The sequence below is a fragment of the Ursus americanus genome, chromosome 18 (genome assembly GCF_024610735.1).
Source record: "Ursus americanus isolate L20-20 chromosome 18, mUrsAme1.1.p, whole genome shotgun sequence".
Taxonomy (NCBI): Eukaryota; Metazoa; Chordata; class Mammalia; order Carnivora; family Ursidae; genus Ursus; species Ursus americanus.
This window is the reverse complement of record NC_142144.1, coordinates 10,214,494-10,239,400: the sequence shown is the minus strand read 5'-3', so window position 1 is coordinate 10,239,400 and position 24,907 is coordinate 10,214,494. Positions and strand designations below refer to the sequence as shown.

The window sequence follows — 24,907 nt, the reverse complement described above, 5'->3', positions numbered from 1 at the left end:
GTTCATTTTGTTTGGGGGTGCTGATCAGGGAGGCTTTCTGGAATAAGGAACATTGAAATAAGATGGGAAGAATGAGTAGGAGTGAGTGAGATTGAACAGAGAGAGAGTTTCAGGAGGAAGGAACAGCATAAGCAAAGGTCCCAAGGCCTAGTGGAAACTGAGAGAATCCATTGTGACTGGAGCCTGCTGAGGGAAAGAGGGGCAGGAGAGAAGGGTGAAGAGGAGGAAAGCAGAGACTGTGGAGCCGTCTTGTGGATAGCCAGCAGGGGGCAGAGTTTGGGGCGATGGTGGCCTTTTTCTTCCAGAGCCTAGCCAGAGAGTCAGAGCCAGGGTGGGAAAGAGAACCCCTGTGCAGTTCTGTTTCTTTTAAGTATATTTTGTCTATTATTTGAATAGATGGGACATACATTACAAAATTCCCAGATGCAAAAAAAGTATTCAATGAAAAGTAAACCTCTCTCCTTACTCTGATTCCCAACAACTGGTTTCCCTCCTGAGCAATAACCACCATACTGGTTTATTGTGTGTCCATTCACAGATAGGCTATGCACATAAGAACACACACCAGGGATACCTGGATGGCTTAGTCGGGTGAGCGTCTGCCTTCGGCTTAGGTCAGGATCCCAGGGTTCTGCGATCAAGCCGTGCGTCTGGCGTCTGGCTTCCTGCTCAGCAGGTATCATGCTTCTCCCTCTCCTCGCCCTCTCAAATAAATAAAATCTTTAAAAGAAGGAGGAGAAGGAGAAGAAGAAGACACAGCATATTCGTGTTTTATACTACCCCAGCCCTGGTTTGGGCACGCCCCCAGATCTCCAGTCGTGAAAGAAGCTAATCCGTACGGAGCACCTGCTGCACAGACTTGCTGCTGCTCAGAGTTAGGGAGCCCCAGACCTTGTGCTAGGCCAGTCGTCTCAAATTATAAATCCTCTGGAGGGCTTATTAAAACAGATTGCTGGGCCCCATCCCTAGAGTTTCTGCTTCCTGAGATCTGGGGTAGGGCCTGAGAATTTGCATTTCTAAGTTCCCAGGTAAGGGACCTGGGACCACACTTCCAGACCACTCAGTGAGCTGCTCGTGCACAGGGTCTGTGCCCTGTTGATTTACGTCTCTCCCACAAGGGAAGGCATAAAGGATTCAAGGAAACACACATACCTGATAAATTCTGTGAAGAAAAGGAGCAGGGGAGGAGGAATGTGCTTGAGAGTAGCGGTAAGGTAGGACGTTTGAGGCACAGTTAAAAGTTCCTTTTTGAGCAGTTGAATTTTACAAGGGCAGGTAAACAGACACACAGGTGGAGCTGTCGTGGGCTCAGGGGAGGGTCACCTACAGAGTCAGAGTGGAGAGGAGAGAGAAAGGCGTCTGGCACCACACCAGGGCGCGCAGGGCGCGCAGAGGTGGAAGGACCTGCCAAGTGACTGCGAAGGAGCCCAGCATGAGATAATACGAGAAATCCGAAAGAAACCGAGGGAGGAGAGGGTTTGAGAAGGTGGCATGATCCAGAGCTGTCGATTCTGAGAGGGTAAAGAGGTGCCGCCTTGGGTGTGGTTACAGGATCTCCGGAGGACCTCAACAAGCCAGCTCCCAAGGGAGACCGAAGGGCCCTGGAGCGAGGGGATGGGCAGAGAACCTGACGGGAGGCGGCTCCTTTTCAAAGTTTTGCTGCCTCGGAACCAGAGAAACGAAGCCCTCCCTCCTGAGGATAGGGAGGAGGAAGAGTGCTTAAACTAGCCGGGAGCTACTGGAGTTTAGTTGGGGGTCGACGGGCGGGATTTTGGAGGGAAGAGGAAAAGAAACAAGCGGGGTGGGGGGAGGTCTGGGCCGTGAGAAGGGTAGAGCTGGCGGGGTCTGGGTGTCGGGAGAGCTCAAAGTCTCACCTGCCCTGGAAACGTCACTCATCTGAACTTTACAACCACTCCAAAAAGAAAGCACTATCTCCCCCATTTTTCAGATGCGGAAACTGAGGCTCAAAGAGGTGAAGGGACACGCCCACATCTCGCAGAGCAGGACCTCCGTCCGTGTGGGGACCCCCGCGCTCCGCTTATTGGCCCCGCTGCTCCTAGGGACTCGGAACAAGACCCTTTTTTGTGTCCTCGCAGGGATGCCCTTTGGAGAGCCGCCCAATGACGAAGAGGCCCGGCAGAGGGCCGGGCGGGGCGGGATGCCCCCTCCACCCTAGCTCCGCCCCCGGCGGCGCGGGAGGGGGCGCGGGGCGGGGGGCGCGCCTCGCGGACTTTCCTGGCCGCGCACCGAGCTCGCAGTCTGGCCCGCGTTTCCCAGCGTCCGCACGCGTCTGTCCGGGCCCACCGTGCCCATCCCGCCATGGCCGCGGCCGCCCTCCTGTCCCGGCCCCGGCCACTGACCCTGCTCCTGCTGCCGCCGCTGCTGCTGCTGCTGCTGCTGCTACTGCCGCGCGCGGGCCGGGTGCGCGCTGACAGTAAGGTACGGCGCGGCCCTTGGACTGGGGCTCAGCTCCGCGGGGAGCCGGGCGCGAGGGGGCGCTGTGGCTGGGGTGCGAACCAAGGAGGGTGTCGGGGCCAGGAGCGGAGAACCGGGAGAGGGGAGACCCGACGGGCTCAGCACGGAAGCCACTCGGGTTACGACCCGGGGAGAGGAGCGCGTGGGGGAAGAAGCGCTGCAGATGGTAGGGGTACTTGGGACCTGCGGGTCTAAGGAAAGGGCTCTGGGACCTAGTCCAGTGCGGGGAGGAGATCAGCACTGAAACCCAGGGCCAGGAAGAGGGGAGCCTGGGAGTTTGGAGGGGGAACAGACAAGAGATGCAGTCCCCAGCCTAGGGAAGGGATTCCCAGGAGCGCTGGGCAGGGGCAGCCTGGAAATCTGGCTCAAAGTTTCCATGGGAGGCTGACACACGTCGAGCAGACCCCCCGGGTAACTGCTATCCAGGGACTTCCAGGTTTGCAGCAGACCCTGAGCCAAGGCTTTCTGGCCATGCTGGGGACCCGGAGTCCCTACCCAATGACCAGCCTAGTGGGCTGATCACTCGCCTAGCCTCTGGTAGTCCTGCCAGGAATCTAATGCACCCTTTGGAGGACACCATGCTTCCAGAAGGGGCCTGAAGTCTTCTCAGTTGTGGCTAAAAGGATCTGCTGTGGTGTCAAGCAGACCTGAGTTCAAATCCCCGCTCCACCTCTCAGCGTGGTGATCTTGAATCTTTCACTTCTCCCAGTCTTCATTTCCTCTTGTAAATATGGGAATAATAATAGTTCCCACTTCCTGTGGTTGACAATCTTTAGTGAGGTCATGCCTGTAAAATGTTTAGCACCACACCTGGTACCTAGTAGGTGCCCGACAAATCATGCTGTGATTACAGAATCTTACTAGGGGAACCCAAAAGAGTCAGTCAGAGCCAGGCCCCCTTGAGGGTGTTCTGGAAATGACCCAGTAAGGACAAGGGTGGGACTGGGAATGAATGAGGGGCAGGAAGAAGGTAGGGTCCTGCTCATGGAGCATGAGAGCAAAGGAGTGACTTTTCTTGTCACTCTAACCTCTTTCCTGGGTAGAAGGTGAGGCTGCACTGTCCAGAAGCAAGGTAAAGGGCAGAAGCCAGCCACATGGTAAGTGTGTGCAGTGGGCACCAGCAGGCCCTCATCCTGGAGATCCAGCTCAGGGTATGAAAACAAGTGAGCTGCAGTCCTGACCATGTGCTCCAAAGGCAAGAAGGGAATGAGTATCATTCCCACTTTACAGATGGGAAACTAGAGTATATAGAAAGGTGGCCAGCTTGTGAATCAAAAAACCTGGGTTCTGGCCCTTTGTTGTTCTTTGGTTGTGTGACCTTGGGCAAGTCACTGCCTGCTTCTGGGCTTCAGTTTCCCCATCTGAAAAGCAGTATCTGCCAACTTCCTTTATGTGCAGGACCTTCTTGGATTCCCTGACCTGGCTCAGGTAAGGGAACAGTGAGCAAAAACCCCCACATAACCTGATCAGTGCTTTGTGCCTTCCATCTCTCTGGCTGGGAGGAATATTTGGTCCTGGGCATCCTCCGAGCCATGCATGTAGAGCTTGTGGGGGAGGGCTAGCACTCAAAACAAAGCAAAGACTAAGAAAACCTAACACCCTGTTTATGTAGTAAGTCAGCCAAACACTTGCTAGTGTTGTGTGTGTGTGTGTGTGTGTGTGTGTGTGTGTGTGTGTGTGTTTTAGCTGTCCCAGGGCAAGCTGGGGCTGGTGGGGTAGGGAGGTGCACCCTAGAGCCTGGAGGACGAAGCAGCTGGGGGACACAGCACAGCCCTCCTTCAGACACCTCCCACCTCACACAACTTCAGCCAGCTGGGAAAAATAAAAATCAAGTGATGGGTGAATTTATTCCGCATTCCTCAGCACAGCCGGTCTCCTGCTGGCCCTACAGGGAGAGCTGTTTTCATAATCACCCTCTCCCTCCCCCATAACCATCCTTCTCTCCAAGCCCCTTGGATTTGGGGGAGGGGGAGGGGAAGAGTCGGGGGAGGGCCAGCTTGGGATTTGAAGTCTATCTATCTAGGGCCCTAAAGGGTTAAGTTGGCCCTTTCCTGAGGCTTCCTGCTCCTGGGAGGTCCAGTCCCCCCTCCTGCCCCATACTTTCAGGGGTACAGGGGCAGCTCAACCCCAGTACTCACCACAGAACTCTGTGGTCTCAGGCAGCTCCTCACTCAGTGTTTTTAATTTCATGTTTATAGCAAGGTCTTTCCTAAACAGCGCTTGGAGTTTTCATCTAGGGAAGTGCTTTGTCCAGCATGAGTGGGAGAGGGAGTTCACAGCTTCCCTGGCATCTCTGAGGGGCTGCCACCTCGGAGTTTGGGATGGACAGACAGGTAACTACAGGAAACCCAGGCATGGCACCAGGGACCTTTGGGAACCTGCTTTCTGCTGTGTGTCCTTGGAATGTGACTGAGAATTCCCCATTTCTACCTCAGTTTCCCCAACTGTGAAAGGTACCTCACTTCCTCCATGCATCCAGATGTGGAAAAGGCGTCTTTGGTCATCCCTGCTACTGACCAGGGGCCCAAGAACAGAGGGAAGGCCAAGGCTTGTGAGAACTGGGCCAGGGAGCAGGAGGGGCTGAAGGCAGGCAGGCGGTGGTGTCTCGGGCTGGATCAGATGTTCTAGCCCAGGCTGGTCCCCGGGGCTTAGGTGTTGCTGCGCCTCCGCTCTGGGAGTTTCCGCCTGTGGGTGTAATTGAAAACAGGCTCAGGGCAGACAGGGAATACAAGTGATGAAGTCGTTCTGTACGCAAAGAGCATGGGGCCAGGCCAGGCCCCGCAGGGTCTCTCTACAGGGAAATTCTTGCCCCAACATTCCCGTTGGCTGGGGCACCTAGGACAAAGTACTGAGAAACATCCTGTGTGCCCAGCTCCATGCCCAGCACTGAAATCCAGAATCTTACACAGCCCTGCTGCTGGTCCCTCCACCGCCCCCCCCCCCCCCGACAGGCTTGAACGCTGAAGGTCAAAAGAGTCAGATTGAGGAGTTTGGAGAATCCTGGGGTTCCAGGATGCTCAGCTTTCAGTGGGCATCCAAATGCGGAACCTGAGAGTCTGAGTTAAGAAGTGTGGACTAAGGCCAGGGCGTCTACATTTTCCAAGCGCTTTCCAGGTAATTCTGACGCACATCCCCCAGTTGAGAACCTATGGAGATACAGAGAGCCATGGAGGTTTGTGGAGCAAGACTCACAGATCATCCAAGAGGAGCTTTTGGAAGATTAAACCGGCAGAGAGGAGGCCGCCGTGTTCCTAGAAGCAGTTAATGAGGTCTGACCTCGGGCTGTGGTCATGGAATGGAGACCCGGAGAGAGAGATGGGGGATAGTTAGGACAAAGAATTGGAAGAACGTGACTGATGGCTTATCTGGTGTAAAGAGGAGGCTCCGAGATCTGGGGTGGGTGGGAGGGTAGGTAGACATCAGTTGAGAAAAGATGCCGGGTCCGGTTTTGGATGGCTTCAGTGTGGGGGTCCTGTGCCATCCACGGAGGTGTTGAGCTGGCAGTGGGTTCTGGGGAAGGTCTTTGCCTGCAGGAGGACATGGAAACAGGCTCTCAGGGAGTCTGGGCTGGCCATGACAGAAGGGGGAAGACTCCACCTCAAGGTGACACGATTTCAACCTGCTCATTTCTAGAACATTTCATAGCTTGAGCCCCCCCCCCCACTTCCCACTGTGGCCAGATTTATCCATCTCTCTTCAGAAAAATCTCAAGTATGCCCTCTTGCCATCTCATTGTAGGATTTCCTTGCAAGTACCTAGGGATGTTTCTAAGCATGAACCACCCACACTTCTGGGGTCTTTGGTGCGTGCTGAGTGAGGCTGTAGAGAGAGGTTGGGGGGGGGCGCTGAGGCAGGCACTTCCCTGCTTCACAACAGCTCCAGCCCTCATGCCCAGGGCAGGGTGGGCCAGGCCCAGTGGGAGCCCCAGGCCCTCTACTGCCCCCCTGGGACCCAACTTCTTTGTCACAGTTCAGTTGCTGTTGGGGAAGCCCTCACCTGGTGATGGTGGGTGGTCATGGGAGGAACAGCAAGTACCAAATTTTTGGAGTCAGACTGTTCATAGTGACCCTGGGGAAGCCTCTAGTCTTCTCCAATGCTCAGATTTCTCCTCTTTAAGACGGGGTTGTGATGAGAGGAGAGAGAGGTAGAAAATGACGTGCCTCGTGAGGCAGCTACCTGGGTAGAAGTACCACTTGAAGAGCGCCGACTCTGTGCCAGGTCTGGTGTTGGCTGCTCTGCATGCATGGACTCGGTTCAGCCTCGTAAGAGACAAAGACTGTTGTCCTCCCCATTTTACAGAGGAGGATGCAGAGACGCAGGGGCTCAAGGCCACGCAGGGCAGTGGAGGAGCCAGGGTGCTTTGCTGCCTCCAGTCAAGCACGACGGGCTCCAGTAATCACCGGAGGAAGGGCCTCGCCTAGGCTCCTGGCAGCTGGGGCTGGGAGCAGAGGCCCTCTTCCGACTCTGGGCCAGTGTCAGGGCCTTGGCTGTCCCCCTCAGGACGTAGCACCTCATCTGAGGAGAGGAGGAATGTTGCAGTCTGATATGGAGGCTGCTGCTGGTGGGGGCGGACCCTGGGGATGACGAGTGGGTCTCCAGGAGGAGGGCTCTCTGGCCTGGCCACACAGAACACAACCATATCTACCTGCTGGGGAGTGGTGGGGGTGACTGAAGGTCCACCGCAGAGCTGGGAAGGGGGCCCAGGAGTCTCGAAGAGGAGGCAGACTTGAGGCACTGGCCGAGATCTAAGGGACAGGTGGGACCCCGAGCCTGGCTGTCAGCATCCACAGGCTGGGGACGATTGCCTCGTGGTGCCCAGAGTACACTCCATACACAGAGGGCTCAGGACAAAGCATCCACCCATAGCTTCCTCCTTCCTCATCCTCCTCATTCCCCGGAAACTGGAAGTCTACCCACACCAGGCTCTAATCCCCTTGAAGAAGTCATGGGATGGCTCTCGGGCTCAGTTGTCTCTTCTGTAGGACACCGCTAAGAATATCTATTGCAACCACATGGAGAAATGAGCACATAAACAACCCCCTTTCGGGATCATTGTTAGTAACAATACGGCTACAATATACAGACTACGCTGTGAGCTCCTGGTGCTGGACTGAGCGTATTTGTGGTATCCCGTCTCTCAGTCCTTACACAGTCCTTTGTTGGGTAGATACTAGTAGTACCTTCTTTTACAGATGAGGAAACTGAGGCACAGAGACATAAAGTAATACACCCAAGGGCCCACAGCTGTAGGTGGCCCATGGCTGTGTGCCTCACCACTGCCCCCCACTTCCCCAGCACTTTATGAATTCTCAGTAGATGGCTCCTCCCGGGCTCTGTGCCCCAGGTTTGCCTCCTCCATCCACCATCTATCCACGAAGCAGCCCAAGTGAGCTTTCTGTAAGGCAGATCTGACCCTGGCTCTCCCCTGCTTAAAACCCTTCCATGACTCCCCAGGAAGAAGAAGAAGCCAAGATCCTCAGCTAGCTTTCAGGGTCCCCTCCACGAGCTGGTCTCTGCCACCCCCCAGCCTAACCTCCTGCCACCCCAGGGTCCCTGCAAGCCCTAGCCAGAGCGAACCTTCTCCAGGCCCCCAAGGGCCAGGCCCTTGCTCATCTTTACATATCTGGTTTGCTCTCCCTGGAATGCCCTTCTCCTTAGAGATGTCCGCTGAGGGGGCCCTCCTTGAGCAGTTTGCATAGGTATCTTCCTTTGTGCTCTCAGAGCCCATCCTACTGGCTTCTCATATATCAGAGAAGTTTAAGAATGTACTTCAATCTATTTCTCCTATGCCTCCAGCTGTCACCCAGGGGCTGACAGAGGCCAGAGGCGCAAACAGATGTCTGGCAGCTCAGAATAGAAATGGAGTACCTATTGTATGGTGACTAACATAATAAAAAAAAACTAAAAAAAAAAAAAAGAAAAGAAAAGAAAAAAGAAATGGAGTACCTATGGCCCTTCCCCAGAGGGCTCTGGGACACTCGTGGGCACTGGGGTTGGCAGAAAGCCCAGAGGAGCCATGAGCTCACCTGAGTCCTGGTGGCTTCAGTGAGAGCTGAGTAGCCATGAGGCCTGGGGTGTTTGTTGCTTGAGCCATGAAGAGGTGTGCCCCGAGAGCCTGGAGCCCAGGGTGAGCTGTCTGAGCCAGGTTGGGGAATGGCAGAGAAAGGTGGAGTTGCCCACCATCTCACTGCTACTAACTCAGGCTGCAGATGCCATGTTCTTAGCCTTGTGTTTCAGCATGTCTGCAAAATGCAGGCTCATTGATCCAACAGATATTTACAGAGCATCTACTATGGGCCAGGCAGGCACTGTTCTGTGATAAAGGAGAGAACTAGACAAAGTCCCTTTCTCTAATGGTTCCTTCAATAGAGTAAGGGAAAAAATAAGCAAACATAGATATAATACTTCAGATGGCAATAGGTCTAATAAAGAAAAAGAAAGCCACTGGATAAGGGAACAAAGAGTTAAAGGAAGTGAATAGTCTGGAAAGACTTCTCAGAGGAGGTGATGTGTAAGTAACATGAGGGAATGAGCCAAGGGCATATCAGGGGGATAAGGGTTTCAGGCTGAGGGTACCACATCTGGAAAGGCCCTGAGGCTGGAGCAGAGTGACCAAAGGAAGAAAAGGGGTGGCAAGAGAAGGGGTTGTGGGGAGGCTGTCCGCTCACATAGGCCTTGAAGGCCATGGCAAGGACTCTGGAGGTAACCACCCCCCCATACACAGATATCATTAAAGGGTGTGATGCACATGAAAACTGGCATGTAGTAGGTGCCCAATGAAAGGTCTTCATTCGTTATCTTTTACTATGGTGATAAACTGCACATAACATTTACCATTTTAACCATTTTGAAGTGTACAATCCAGTGGCACTTAGTACATTCACAGTGTTGTGCAACCATCACCGCTACTTAGTTCCAGAACATTTTCATCGCTCCAAAAGGAAACTCCGTGCCCATTAAGCAGTCACTCCCCATTTCCCGCCTCCCAAGTCCTGGCAATCACTAAGCTGCTTTTTGTCTCTGGATTTGGCTCTTCTGGATATTAATAAATGGAACCATACAACATGTGGCCTTTCGTGTCTGGCTTCCATCACTTAGCATCATGTTGTCAAGGTTCATCCATGTTGTAGCAGGAGTCAGTACTCCATTCCTTTTCGTGGCTCAATAATATTCCATCGTATGGATATACCAACTTTTGTTTATCCATCAGTTGATGGACATGTGGATTGGTTCCACTTCGTGACTATTGTGAATCCTGCTGCTGTGAATATTCATATACGAGTCTTCGTTTGAATACCTGTCTTCGGTTCTTTGGAGAAGTAGTCTTTGGAGAATAATTCTACCCACAAGTAGAATTATTAGGTCCTATGGTAATCGGTAATTCTATGGGCTTTTTCAGATTTTTTTAAAAGAATTTATTTATTTGAGCGAGAGAGAGAGAGCACAAGTGGGGGAGCAGAGGCAGAGGGAGAGGGAGAAGCAGGCTCCCCACTGAGCAGGGAGCCCAATGCAGAGCTCCATCCCAGGACCCTGGGATCATGACCCGAGCCAAAGGCAGGCACTTAACCGACTAAGCCACCCAGGTGCCCCTAACATTTTTTTTTTTGAAATTTTTTTAAAGTAGGCTCCACACCCAACGTGGGGCTTGAACTCACAACCATGAGAGCTCGAGTCAGATCCTCTACCAACTGAGCCAGCCAGGTGCCCCTGAAATGCTTTTAAAGTAATCTCTACAACCAATGTGGGACTAGAACTCACAACCCCAGGATCAAAAATTGCACACTCTACTGACTGAGCCAGAGGCGTCCTGATTCTATATTTAATGTACTGAGGAACAGCCAAACTCTTTTTCAAGGCGGCCATTGATATTTTCAGGTATTATTACCATAAGGCTACTGCACTCTGTTTCTTCCGAAGGGCTGCCAGCTTCTCAGCCACCTGTAACCGTGCCCACAAAGGCCAGGGGCACTGGATTTGGCTACCTGTCCCCTCTGGCTCCCCTCCTCCTCTCCTCCCCCCATCACTGGCCTTCGGCTCACCTGAGCCCCTCTTGCAGGTGTTTGGTGACATAGACCAGGTGCGCATGACCTCGGAGGGCTCCGACTGCCGCTGCAAGTGCATCATGCGGCCGCTGAGCAAGGACGCTTGCAGCCGAGTGCGCAGCGGGCAGGCCCGGGTGGAGGACTACTACACTGTGGAGACGGTGAGCTCAGGGGCCGACTGCCGCTGCTCCTGCACGGCGCCACCCTCCTCGCTCAACCCCTGCGAGCACGAGTGGAAGATGGAGAAGCTCAAGAAGCAGGCCCCGGAGCTCCTCAAGGTAGGCTTTCCGGGGGAAGGGGAGGGAGGAAGCAGCTCCTGGACGAGCATCTAGCATGGGCTGGTGCCAGGCTGTCCTTCCAGTGAAAATCCACACTCTGGGGAGGTGCTGTTGTTATCCCATTGCGCAGGTGGGGAAACAGAGGCTCCGTGAGGGGAAGCCACTTCTTGCTCACGACCACGCGCCCAGAAGCGGTGGAGGCAACATTCTTTGGCTAGCTTACCCTGCGCTCTAGCGTATCTGCAAAACGCGGGCTTGTTTCCATTCAGAGAGCACCTGCCACCAGCCAGGCAGGCACTAGTTCTGGGGATAGAGGAGGGAACTAGGCAAAGTCCATGCCTTTGGTAGAATATGGGAGACAGAAAATAAGCAAACACAGATAGAACATTTCATCATCTGGTTCAGTGTCTTGTATTTTACCCAAACCAGTTATCTGTCAGCACCTGAATATAGTATTTTACATTTTAAAATTTTGTAGCATTTTATTGTTTTTAATGTAATAAGGACATGTCCCATATTCAAGCACCACCTGCGTGCCAGATGTTGTACTAAGCTCTTGTCACACATTTTTCCCTCTAAATTCTTAAACCATTCTGTGAAATATGGGATCACTGTTCTCATTTTATAGGCAAGAAAACGGAGGTTCGGAGAAGGTAGGTAACTGGCCCAAACGCTCATATAATGGCATGTAGCCTTGGGTCTATACCATACTTTTATATGAGTTTTATGCTTCCTTCCCCCCAGCCACCAGCATAGGCAGATCGGAAAGAAGCACCACCTCTCGGGAACAGAGCCCCATGCTGGGGCCTGCCCCCAGGACCCATGCTTGAATAGGCACGTGCAGGCTAGATCACGGTCCCCACAGCCAGCCAGGCACCTTTGTGCCATTCATAACACACCCAATTCAGTGCTTGGTGGGGCTGGGATTTGAACCATGTCCTGCTGTATCCAAAGCATGTGTTCTAAACCACCTTACTCTCCTGTCTTTCTTTCTGTAATGGACTACATAATTTTGGTGTCTTTTGAGAGTATTCTTTTCTTTTATAATTTCTTCCAAACATATGAGCATCTGTTTTGCTCTTTTTGGTATCAAGAACTGTGAAATTGACTGAGATGTCACCCTACTTGTAAGCTAACAAGTTGGCGGCCAATTTCGTGGATGCTGGCAGAAGACACAAGCCTCCTGGGTGGGAGACAAAGGACTGTATTACTCACAGCAGCCAGAGTATCTACATTTTCTTGAACCAATTCTCCCAGCTCCAGTTCCCATGGGGTGATGCAGTGAAGACCACATAGCACCTGCAAACACACTGGGGTACTTTTCAGGAGTGGAGCCCCAAGCTTAGAGAATCCGATTTTTTTTACAATGGGCAACGAGCATGCCTTCCCTACTCTGGAGGGAAACACTCTCTGTGTTCCAAGGCTGTTGCCTATAGAAAAGAGGTCCTAGAACAAAGCCAGGCAGTGCCTCTGCATGCAAAACATGCAGAAAAGCAAGAGACCCATGAAAAATCGTCTTCAACGTTTGGCTAAAAATGTTTTCTTTATTTTATTTAAGAGTTTCTTTATTTACTTGAGAGAGAGAGAGAGCCCAAGTGGGGGGGGGGGGCGCAGAGGGAGAGGGAGAAGCAGATTCCCCGCTGAGCAGGGAGCCCAACAACGCGGGGCCCAATCCCAGGACTCCCAGATCAAGACCAGAGCTGAAGACACGCTTAACTGACGGAGCCACCTAGGCATGCCTAAAAATGTCTTCTTTAAATATAACTTTAGTTTTATTTTTGTAACAACTAAATGGATACCAAAACTCTCAAAGTTGGCATAGGGTTGAATTTTAGGCCAAGTTGCCTCTTTTTTTTTTTTTTTTTTTTTTTTTTTAGATTTTATTTATTTATTTGTCAGGGAGAGAGAGAGAGAGAGAGAGCATGCACAGCAGGGGAGAGGCAGGTAGAGGCAGAGGGAGAAGCAGGCTCCCGCCAAGCAAGGAGCCAGACGTGAGACTCAATCCCAGGACCCTGAGACCATGACCTGAGCCGAAGGCAGTTGCCTAACCGACTGAGCCACCCAGGCATCCCTAGGCCAAGTTGCCTCTTAACTTGTCAGTCCCTGGACCACACTGTCTCCCTGGGGCCTCACTAGGGCCCTACAAACTCCAGGCACTGAGGCTATAGGTCAGTCTTCAGTTCTAAGAACAAACCCAACTTCTGCTCAAGTCCACCTCTCAATAACTAAATTGTAAGCATACTTTACATAAGGATACACAAAAGCTTTTCATACATTCTGGCTAATTTAATCCTTGCCACAATCCTTTAGCAAGGGAATTTAGGGTCCCAGCTTTACTTGTGGAGGAATCTGAGGCCCAGAGAGGGACTGTGACTTGCCTAAGATCTCACAGCAAGATCCTGGCACTAAGCACTAAGATTTGAGCTCGGGAATTTTCTGCTATGTCCCCTTGCCCATGGAAGGGGTCCCTACTCAGCTCTCAGCCTGGAGCCCATTGTCTCGTAGGTCTTTTCAATGCACAGCAGCCACGGCGGTTTTCATCAGCCTTATAGGACTGGAGTGGGGTAGTAGAGGGATTGACTCAGCAGGTGGTGGTGTAGGAGGAGAAGATACTGCAGGGGCAGGTACCTGAGAGGTACCCGGAGAACCCCAAGAGGAGAAGGGGGCAGAGGCAGTATCAGACAGGGCTGAGGCCCCTCCCATTTGATTTGGCTCCTCCCCCCTCAGCAGGAGGCTTTCTATGGGCAGCCCCTCCCCCCAGAAGAGGAGGTGAAGGGAAGCTCTTGGAGGCGGGGAGCAGGGCACACCATGCTATACCCTCCCCTTTTCTCTATCCCAGCCCTTTCCCTCAAGCTAAGAACTCCAGCTGCGATTTGGTCTTAGTTGCATGACTCTGAGTAGGAGGGAGAGGATTCTAGGTCCCCTTTTTTTGGGGAGGTTGGTGGCAGGTGCATGCTTTTCACCTCTTTACTCCTTTTCCTTCTGGACATGAACGAGACATGACCCCACTCTTGAGGAATCCCCGGTCTCTTGGGGACGCAGCTCCTGACTCCAATGGTTGGTCATTGGTGCTGGGCCAAGAGATGTCTCAGGGACTGTGGAACCCAGAGGAAGAGGTAACATTAGAGCTGGGCTTTGAGGATTGGGTAGGAATCCCTCAGGCAAAAAAAGGAGGGCATTATGGGTGAGAGCAAGTGGAGTGGTGTGGCCCAGGATGGCTCCCTGCCCTCTCTCTGCTCTAGCCCCACTATCTGCCTGTCAATTCCTCTAACACAGGGCTTCTCAAACTGTCTGTGGCGAAAGACTAATTTTTAAAAAACAAGAACCAGTACTTTTGGAAAATGCCATAAAAATGAATTATTAAAGAAATGAAACAAAAACAGACATGCAAAATACAAGTCCAATATTTTACTGTTAGAGTCAACAGATAAAAATTTCTCTGTCGGGCGCCTGGGGGGCTCAGTCGGTTAAACGTCTGCCTTCAGCTCAGGTCATGATCTGGGGGTCCTGGGATGGAGCCCCAAGAAGGGCTCCCTGCTCAGTGGGGAGTCTGCTTCTCCCTCTGCCTCCCCCCTTCCCCCTGCTCGTGCTCTTTCTCTCACTCTCTCTCTAATAAATAAATAAAAATCTTTAAAAATTTTTCTCTGTCAAAGGGGTCTGAAAGTTTATAAAAGTCTACTCTCACTTTTCACAATTATTTTATTACAGACGAATAGCAAGTAGCTTGGACCGGTGCTGGTCTGCAGACCTCACTTTGAGTAGCATGGCCCAAGCACACCATGTCTCTTCTCACTTCCAGCTCTTTGCACGAGCTGTTCCCTTGGCCTGGAATGCCCTTCTCCTGCCATCTTTGCCTAATTTGTGTTCTTCCTGCAGAGCTCAGCTCCGACAAAACTCCCTCCTGGCATACTTTACTAACCCACATCTGCTCCTTGACAAGGTCAGCGCTCTGTCATTAATGATCTGGGCACCTCTCTGTTACTCTCTGTTCTTTCACAGCCTGTGAGGGACCATGAAGGCTTGTATCTGTCTTACTCCTCACTGTCCTCAGTGCCTGGCCCAGAGGGAACATTTGCTGAGGTCAAAGAGGATGCAGGGGCAGACCGGGGAGGGCTCAGATGCCAGGCTTAGAGGGTGCAAAGTCACACATGAGCAGTGGGGAGCCCTGACAGGTTATCTAGCAAGGCAGAGACCCAGGGTCAAACCTATGCTTTGGAAACCCACTTTTGGTGGCCACGAAGGCAGCAGAGTGAAGCTGGGAGGATCTCCTTTAGCCCCCCTGGAATAGTACCATTATTGCTGACATTCATAAAGTCCTTGCTGTGTGCCCACTCTGTGCTGAGCCCTGTCCACACACTACAGCCCCTTACCACACACTACAGCCCCTTACAGTGCCTCATTTCACAGAGAAGGAAGCTGAAGCACACAAGAGTCTATGTGCATGGTTCTCACATTGTGCTCCCCAGAGCCCGAGGGGTACTGAGCAAGTCGTCAGAGTCTGAGCAAGGTTACAGTGGAGCAGACAAGACCCAAAGTCCAATCCTGCTTCCCTAAGACTTCTCCACTCCCTTTTTCCATTTTAGAGATTAATGTCTACTCTAAGAAAGGCTCTCTGGCTTAAAACAGCTTGAACACCCCTGGGAGAGTGGGAGTCAAACTGTTTTGGAAACAGCTGGCTGGGGCCAGACAGGAGCGCTGGCCTGCTCAAACCCTGAGAAATGCTGCAGGGCTCAGAGTGGGGCCATGCGAGAGGGTGGGCTGGAGGAACTGCCCTTCTCAAGAAGCCAGGGGAAGCTGATTTCCCAGCCAACCCCTTGTGCTATGGTTCTCCTGACCCTCACTGGCATCTTGGCCATCTGGAGAGAAGGTCACATCCTGATGACGTGTGGTGGAGAGAGGAAGGGGGAGGGGCAGCTTCAGGGAGAAGCCCAGGGCTGGGCCAGGAGGACACAGCATCTGCCACTGACCTCTTTGTTGTCAAGCTCCTCCCCTTCTCTTGGCCTCCGTTTCCCCATCCAAACACAAGAAGGAATGGTAAAGCATGACAGGAAAGAGGTTTTAGTTTGTACCAATCTGGGTTCTGCTACCCGCCCCACCATCTAACAACTGGGTGGCTTTGGACAAGTCACTTCACCTAAGCTGCAATTTCCCATTCTGTAAGATGAAGATGAAAGCTGTCCAGACCTTGTCGGGGCACCTGGCTGGCGCAGTGGGTAGAGCATGCAACTCTTGATCTCAGGGTTGTGAATTCAAGCTTCACGTTAGGCATAGAGATTACTTTTAAAAAAATAGTTGTCCGGACCTTGTCTTTGTTTGGGTCCCTAGCTGCAGACTCTGAGGCAAGTGGTCTGTGTTCCAGTGATTTATTATGAAAATGTTCCCAAGAGAAGCTGATGCCAAAATGAAAGAAGTGGAGGTGGGAGGAGAAGGAAGCCCAGTAGGGTGTGGTCTCGGCCTCCACCCCAGGGGATGCTGGAGGGTGAATAACAGCTCAGTTGTCCCCACTGGGGCTAAGGAGCTGGGCCTTTGGATGCCCCCACCTGGCAGGCATTGCCGAAGGACTGCCCCCCGAGGACGCACTCTCCCAGGCAGCCTGGGGACACAGCGTCTCTTTGAAGAGTCACAGATGCAGGCTGTTAAGAAGGCAGTACATGGAAGCCAGGTATGGGCACAAGAAACAAGAAAGAGGGATCCCAGGGCATGCAGATTGATCTCCTCCAGTGTCCACTACATACCTCGTGGGGTTGCCATGAGGACAAAGTGAAACAGCTCATTACAGCCCCTCATACAGCTCCTGCTGCATCATAAGTGCTCAAAAGATGGGATCTGTGGCTTTTCCCGTGACGGTTATTAGCACGCTGGGTCTAGTGGGTGTTGAGGGCCCACGCAGGCCATTGCAAGTGGTTGGGCTCCTTTTGCAGCCTTTGTGCCTGATCCTGTGCTCTACCCTTGACCTGACCCTCACCCTTTCCTGGACAGCTCCAGTCCATGGTGGATCTCCTGGAGGGCACCTTGTACAGCATGGACCTGATGAAAGTGCACGCCTATGTCCACAAGGTGGCCTCCCAGATGAACACACTGGAAGAGGTAAGGGCAGAGCTCTGCTCAGGAGCCAGGCTGGGTCAACACTGCGGGCCGAGGGCCATGTCAGAAGGGGCCTGAGCCATTCTGCCTTACCCTGGTGGCTGTTGAAAACTGGACTCCAGCAGGGAGCTGGAAGAAGGAGAGGCAGGCCTCTGGGTCCGGACTTTGGAAAAGAGGTCTGACCGGGGCTCATGGGCTTATAGGAGGTTGCAAGGCTGGGTGGAGAAACTGAGGCACCATCTGACTGAAAAGGATGTGGAGGGGGCTGGCAGGGACTTGCAGTGGTCCTCAGTTCACCAAGACCAGGACTCACACATGACACAACTCCAAGGCCACCGGTCACATAAAATGCCACAGAAAAGTGCAGGACTGGCCCAAGCCCCTTGGGGCAGGGCTGGAGACAGAATGGCTGGCCCAGGCCCCACTTGCAGTGGAGGCAGAGGTGCCGAGCATCTTCTGGTCAGTGCAAGTGTGCTAGAGGGCTAGGCAGATGGCCAGGACTGCCCCCTGAGGGCAGCAATAGAGTTGGGCAATCGTGGGGGTCCAGGCTGTGGGTTCAAGGTTTGCTGGCACACATCTCTGCTGGCATGGCCTGGCCTCCGCCTGTTTCCTGCATCCGGCCCCTGCTGGGCTGCTGGGAGCCTGGGGACACGCAGCTGCCAGGAGCGGGTGTGGGGGCTTCCTTTCCCAGCTTCCTTTCCAGAGGGAGGGGGCACCTGGGCATCCTGTGCCCCAGGGTGGGAGATTAACCCCTTACTATCCTTAAAGTCAGGGTCACAGTGGCTTTAATTATCCAAAAAGTGTTTGGTGTGTATCTCCTAGGTGCTGGGCCCTTTGCTACATGGGAGTAGTAAGGGATCAGTTGCTGGATTTCTACCGCGCACCAGTATTTTCTGCGCACCTAGTAGATGCCAGGCTCTCCTGTCGCCAGCTCTGCAGTTATCCCCCTTTGACCCTTCCTCCTGTAATCTTAGGAAATGTTAACTCACTTCATGTAACCATGAGCCAGATGATCTGGAGAGTATGTCTGCTGTGGCTGGAACAAATCAGAAAGTATTTCCGTAGCCACAAAGAAATGATTTTTTAATTATCTTCTGTTTTGCATTATCTGTGCTTTGCTTCTGTTCACTAAGTGATAACTCTAAAAAAAAAAAAATGCTTATTACTAACTCTGGGTGGAGGTGGAGAAAACAGCCTCACTTGGGAGGAACTGGCTCCCTCTGCCCAAAGGAAAAACATCACTCATTCACTTTTTAAATAAGACATTAATAATTACAGGGTCTCTTGGCAGCACGCTTTATCCACCCGTGGCTGCAGGTGCCACCACCCACCACCTGTCCCCTTGGGCCCCGCTCAGGAGACTGGACCGTGAAGCCTGATGGCAGAAGCTGGGGAGTCCCCTCCAGGGGGGGGGGGGGGGGTTGCTGTCAGAGGAGACTAGAAAGACCTTGGAGTCCTGCCCCACAGAGCGTCAAGGTGAACCTGAGCCGGGAGAACGAGGTAGTGAAGGAGAGCATGCACCACCTCAGCGAGCAGCTGAAGCGCTATGAGAACCACTCGGCCATCATGATGAGCATCAAGAAGGAGCTCTCCAGCCTGGGCCACCAGCTGCTGCAGAAGGACGCGGCCCCGGTCTCAGCCCCTGCCCCAGCCCCCGGCCCCGCTAGCAAGGCTCAGGTGAGGCCATGTCCCTGGCGATGGGGCCAGAAGGTGGGTGGGCTTGGGAACACAGTGTGCCTCAGTCCCACGGGCCAACTGGATGGGGGTTTGGGGTCACAGGACAGGGCTGAGGGTTAGCCCAGCTGGAGAGTCTCTGGCCGGGTCGGGGGGAAGCTGCCTGCAGTGCAGCGAGCACCGCTGACAGAGGTAAGCTTGGAGCAGATGTGGGGATCCAGCTGAGGGGTCTGTTTGCTGAGGAAGGCATTTGGCGGCGTTCTCATTCCCATTTCCAAACTAGCGGAGACAAAGCTGCAGGGATGACTCTAACACCACTTCATCAGTGCAATATGGGGTGGAGAATTCCTACAGCAAACACCCGGACATCCCATATTCAAGCTCAGCACAGAGTGAGAGGGGACACCAGGCAGAGCCACCCAAGATCTCTAATACACCTTAATGCACATTTGAAAAAGGCCCTCCTCTAGGCAGACAAATTGCCAAAGGCTCTCCCTCTGGGCAAATAAAGAGAAGCCCCCTGGAGGTGGGCAAGTTGTACAGAGGCTCCTTCCTATGATAGATACATCCTAGAGGGTGTGGCTTGGCAAAGGGGAGTACAGACTGGATTTCAATGCCGTTCGTGCCCCTTAGGCCAGTCCCCCCAATGCAAGACACGGCCGCTCCATTCTCCACAGCAGCCTTGCGTTTTGGAGCAGGGAATCCTGACAGCCTCTAAATCTGACTTCTAAAGTCTAAACCGGACTTCCTCACAGACACGATCTCAGTTAATCCCATAGCCACCTGCAAGGAGGGACAATCATTGCCCATTTGGCAGATGAGGAAGAGTAAAGTGAGGTCCTTTGGGGAGAGGGTGGCTGCGCCGGGACAGGAACCTGCGTCTGTGAGACTGGCAAGCCCGAGCTCTTCCTCTCTGCCTCCTGTCCCCTGTGCTGACACGGTGCTGATGGGGCCATCTGTGTCTGCAGCCGGGCCCGCCTCGTTGCTGATAAAGCAGGGAGGAAGCCTGGTGCCTTGGCCCAGGGTGGGCTTCCTGCTCATTCCCGTGTCAAGTCCACAGGCGCGAATGAATGCTGTTTGGGCCACAGCACAAGGTCTAGAGACTGTACTTGCTGTATCTCCTGGAGGTTCTGCCTGACAGGGGGGATGTCACAGGGCCTTTGTTCTTGTGCCAAGCCAGCATCAGAGGCATTTAAGAGGAAGTGAGAGTAAAATTTACAGAACGTTAGAAACTGCGTGCGCTAAGGGCAATGGCCTTGGTGACCAACCGTCCAAGTTGGCCTGAGACTGAAGGTTTCCCGGGATGCAGGACTTTCAGTGCTGAAACTGGGAGAGTTCCAGGCACAGTGAGATGGGTGGGTCACCCTGCCTCAGAGCCTGAGAAACTCACCCCTACCCACAAACAAAGACCCATGAGTGAGAGAGAGAGGGATGGGAAGCTGACCTGGTGAGAGGCTACCTCCTTAGGGAATTAACCATTACAATATACCCCCTGGGGGCGAGTATGCAGGGGTTTGGATATGGAACAAGAACCTAACCTATCAGGTTGGGCTTCAAGCCTGCAGGGGAGCTGGAGAGCTGAGTGGGGAAACTGAGGCACACCCCAGTCATGGATGTAGCCAGTATGGGAGGAAAGCTGTGAGTTCACGAGCACCTGAGACCTAGGGCCTAGAGCAACATAACCACTTCCAGCCCCCACAAGCTGACCCCCACAACATGACCTCCCGCAACAACACCCTTTCCCCCTCCCCTAAGTCTGAGATTTCCCTTCTCTCTCAGGACACAGCTGGAGGGAAAGGCAAAGACAACAACAAATATGGCAACATTCAGAAGACCTTTGCAGACAGAGGCTTCACGAAACCTCCGAAGGAGAAGCTGCTGAAGGTGGAGAAGCTGAGGAGGGAGGGCGGCAAGGGCAGATTCCCCCAGCCCACAGCCAAGCCCCGGACCCTGGCCCAGCAGCAGACCGTGATCCGAGGCATCACCTACTACAAGGCGGGCGGGAAGGAGGTGACCGAGGCCATGGCCGGTGAGTTGGAGGAGAACTGGCCCTGGGGGAGTGGGGGCTTGCTACTGGATGGCTGTACCCCAAGCAAGGATCACCCACAGGGATCCGGTGTCTTCCGTACAGTCAAACTGCCCCAGATTTCAGCTCTACTGGTTACCTTTTGGTGCCCTTTGCTCATCCACACAATGAGATAGTACCCCTCCTGGGGTTGTTGGGGATGACATGATAGAATCAACACAAAGGGCCACTCAGTTCCTCTCCAGTATTTTCAGCCGTCTCCGCCCTCACTGGACTTTTCCTTCTTCATTCAGAGATTTGCTGAAGGTCCACTATGTATGTGCTGTATCTCCCAGAGATTCTGCCTAACACCGACTCCACAGTCCAGTGGGAAAAAACAGACCCATGACCAGGCAGCAGCCACAGGTGGGGTGGGAATCCCCAGGGGCTGGAGCCTGGCCAGGGTTCTGGGAAGTGTTATGGGGCCTTCAGAGCACCTCTTATTTCCAGAGTGGCCGTGGAATGGATGGCCTCCCACTTCTTATTTCCCCAAAGAAGAGCCCACAGAGTCCTGTATTTTTCCTGCAATCCATGGGGGATCACAGTGAAGGGCAACCAAGTAATTAATCAAAAAAAACCCCACAAGATACAAAAGTCCCAAGAATATCCAAATTTCTGGGCCAACCCCACTGGTGTGGCTCCTGATTCTTCCTCTGAGACCCTCCCCAAATGCCTGCTCTCATGTCCCAGAGAGGTGTCCCAAGCCTGCTCACCCACCCTGGGTCCTGCTGACCACCTCCTTCAGTGAGGCCCTCTGCCCACCTCATGTCCAAGGGGCCAGGAGGTAGAAATGTGAGGAACCAGTCTCCTTCAAGAGCCCCCCTAAATTTTTGGCCTCTCAAGGCTCAGGGGCCTCTTCCCGGGTCCCCTGGTGGTAGCTGCTGGTTCTAAGTCCTGCCAGCTCCGCCTGGCCACAATACAGAGCCTCTGACCTCTGGCTGGGCACTGCCCAAGAACAGCTGCAAGCAGCTGGCTCTGCCAGCGAGGCCCGTGGGAACCAGACCCTTGCCCTGGCAGGCTGCCAAGGCCAGGCCCCCCCAGAGGGTGTGCCCCATTCCCAAGAGACCCCAGGGGCTGCCCCACAACAGGGCTTGGCTAAACCCTATGCAAAGAGGAACCGTGGCAGGGAGAGAAAATGAAGGAAGTCAGAGATAATTGTCCTGGCATCAAGGGGCCTCATCCCCTGGGGGCCACACCATCCCCTTTCCTTTGTCCCTGGCATCACAGTTTTCTGTGTACTTTCACACACACTGTTGGACTTGATCCGGGTGAGGAAACAAGCTCAGAGAGGTGAAGAGACTGGCTCCAGGTTTCATAGCGAGTTGGTGGGACTGGAACCCAGGTCAGCGGGCTACAGAGTCTGCCTGAGACCCCTCCCCAGTTCTGTCCTCTGCTGTGTGGCACTGAATCTTCCTGTTTTTCCTACCCAGACCCCATCCAGCCCAGCCCAGACAAGCGTATGGGTCAGGGATAACCCAGAGATGGCCCCAAACAGGTCCCATGGGAGATGAAAAAGTCATCCTATCAACAAAGGCCTTGCCAGCAAAATTTGGGGGGGTGCCCAGAAAGCCTCGAGATCAGAGATAGGAGCTGAGTGAGGTGACAGAGAGATGGAGACCTGGGGTCCAGAGGTGATGGGAGGCTGGCTGCTCCTGCCCCTCCCTGCTTGAAGTGGCAAATGCTGGGTGAGAGGAGCTATAGGCTAGGTTCCAGAGGAGAGGACCAGGAGAAAGTCTGTAAAATGGGAGCAAGGGTCTCTCCATCCTAGAGTTGAATCTAAGACGTGAAAGAATTGGTACAAAGTATTTGACACCTAGGAGGGAAGGGGTCACATGTTTGGCACCTCATGCTTGCCAGGACCTGTGCAAATGATGTGTATACGTTTTCCTCTAATCAACACAACAGCCTAATATGGTGGGCCTTACAACTCTCATTTCATAGAAGGGGAGGCTGAGGCCCACCGAGGCAGGGGACTTGGCTGAGGTCACTCAGCTGGGGGGCTTGGAGCCAGTCTGCTGACCACAAAGCCTCCCCACCACCCACTTTTTGAGGCCTTTCACTCCTCAGGGCGTCCCCCCATCCCTCCGCAATGGCCCCAGAGTTGGGAGCCGGTGGGCCTGGGGAGGACTGTGGGCAGCAGCGCAGGACGTGAGCACATGGTCCTCTCTCCACAGACAACACCCTCAAGAGCACTTCCTGGCTGGAGCAGCTGCCGCCCAGGGTGGAGGGCAGGCCACCGGAGCCCAATTCAGCAGAACATGACGAGGCTGGGCCCAGGGCCGCGGACGGCGCAGACGTGGCCTCTGGCGTTCTCAGTGCTGACCCTGCCACCACCCCCACCCCGACTCCCATTGCCCGGCTCCAGCCCACCAAGCCACCTGCACAGCCAAATGTCCCGAGCCAAGGTGAGTAAGGCTCACAAGGGTCAGCAGATTACAGCCCACAGGCCAAATTCAGCCTGCAGCCTGTTTGTGTATGGCCCTTGAGCCAAGAACAGTTTTTACATTTTTAAAGGGTTGTGAAAAAAAATACGGGACAGACATATGTGGTCTGGAAAGCCTAGAATCTTTTTACTATCTGATCCTTTGTAGAAAGTTTGAGGTCAGGACACCTGGGTGGCTCAGTCGGTTAAGCATCTGCCTTGGGCTCAGGTCATGATCCTGGAGTCCCCGGATTGAGCCCTGCATCAGGCTCCTTGCTCGGGGGCGGGGAGCCTGCTTCTCCCTCCCTCTGCCTCTTCCCCTGCTCGTGCTCGCTTCGTCTCTCTCTCTCTCTCAAAGAAATAAATAAAATCTTTAAAAAAAAAAAAAGAAAAGAAAAGAAAAAAGTAAGTTTGAGGACATTGACAGTCAAACAGGTGGTATTTTCAACAAATCCTTCCTAACACGTCACCTAGAATCTCATCATCAAATCCAACAACTATCTTCACTTCTTTATTTTTTTATGTCCACGTTTGTACCTTTGGCTTGTGTCTTTCGGTAGAAATCTTTCCCATGAAATCATCGAGCCCATCTTTCTGGAGGGCTTCTTGGCTACCTGTTATAACAAGGTATTGTTGAACCCATTCCCCACTTCGGTCTGAGTGCATTCCACTCCCAGGAATCTTTCCTGAAGGGTCCATCAGCAATGTGGACAGCAGCTGCAGCTTACCTTACCCCTCACCCCCAGCCCATTTCCAATGTCAGAAAACTGGAAACAATCTGAAAGTCTAACACCGAGGGGACTGGGGCACAGCTGTCTGGCGGCCTGGTAGAGTCTTGAAATCCCATCATTAAAAGCTATTTAATGATGTGAGAAATTTCTCAGTGGAGGGAAAAAACAGGATACATAAAACTGTATATTCAGAAGAACCACGGTTTTTTAAAGTATGTCTGCATGACTACATATGCAAAGAAACAAAAAAGAAATGGAAGGAAATACAACATGTTTAAAATTTTCTTTGGATAATGACATTTTCATTATTTTTATTTTCCTTCTTCTCCTTTGCTGAATGTTCTGTTTTCTACATTGATCAGACATTGCTTTGATCATAAGGAAAGGGGGGAAATACGGCTGCAAACACGGGGCACCTGGGTGGCGCAGTTGGCTAAGTGTCTGCCTTGGCTCAAGTCATGGTCCCGGGGACTTGTGATCCAGCCCCGCGTCGTGTTCCCTGCTTGGTGGGGAGTCTGCTTCTCCCTCTCTCTCTGCCCCTCTCTCCCGCTCATGCTCTCTTTCTCTCTCAAGTAAATAAATAAAATCTTAAAAAAAAAAAAAAAAAGGCTGCAAACAAAATGTTGGGGGTGGGGGTTTCAGTAAGACCCAGGTGATGTTCCTGGGACTGCTGTTCCGGCTCCTGGGCCTGCGGGGCTGAGTAATGAATGCGGCACCCCTCACTCCACCCAGGCAGAGGGGTGAGCTGTGAGGGCACCCTACGGGCTGTGGACCCCCCCGTGAGACACCATAGCTACGGGCGCCATGAGGGAGCCTGGATGAAGGACCCTGCTGCGACAGATGACAGGATCTATGTCACCAACTACTACTATGGGAACAGCTTGGTGGAGTTCCGCAATCTGGAAAACTTCAAGCAAGGTCGGAGAGCTGGGAAGAGGGCAGGGGCTGGGTGGCCTGAGGAGGGTCTCCCTTGGAGTCTGGGCCCTCTCGTGCCTGTGCTTTGCCGTGGTCCAGACTTTCCCAGTCTGGTCTAGCTCCAAATGATCAGCCACCCCAATGAAGGGCATCTGAGGGCACCCATGTGCTGACACAGATCCAGGAGCAAGAACGGGGCAACAAACAAGATGGACAAGGTC

General features: G+C 53.1%; 1 protein-coding gene across 1 annotated transcript in view; it reads left to right on the top strand.

Annotated features, from left to right (window-relative positions):
- The first annotated feature begins 2,220 nt into the window (after positions 1 to 2,220).
- The window catches only part of OLFML2A (olfactomedin like 2A), a 28,269-nt gene continuing 5,582 nt past the window's right edge, over positions 2,221 to 24,907 (top strand). The window contains exons 1-7 of the mRNA XM_045790963.2: positions 2,221 to 2,439; positions 10,532 to 10,795; positions 16,775 to 16,882; positions 18,347 to 18,556; positions 20,333 to 20,582; positions 22,793 to 23,023; positions 24,504 to 24,689. Coding sequence (XP_045646919.2) covers positions 2,320 to 2,439; positions 10,532 to 10,795; positions 16,775 to 16,882; positions 18,347 to 18,556; positions 20,333 to 20,582; positions 22,793 to 23,023; positions 24,504 to 24,689 — 1,369 coding nt within the window. The 5' untranslated portion in view covers positions 2,221 to 2,319. The remainder of the gene's footprint in view (positions 2,440 to 10,531; positions 10,796 to 16,774; positions 16,883 to 18,346; positions 18,557 to 20,332; positions 20,583 to 22,792; positions 23,024 to 24,503; positions 24,690 to 24,907) is intronic.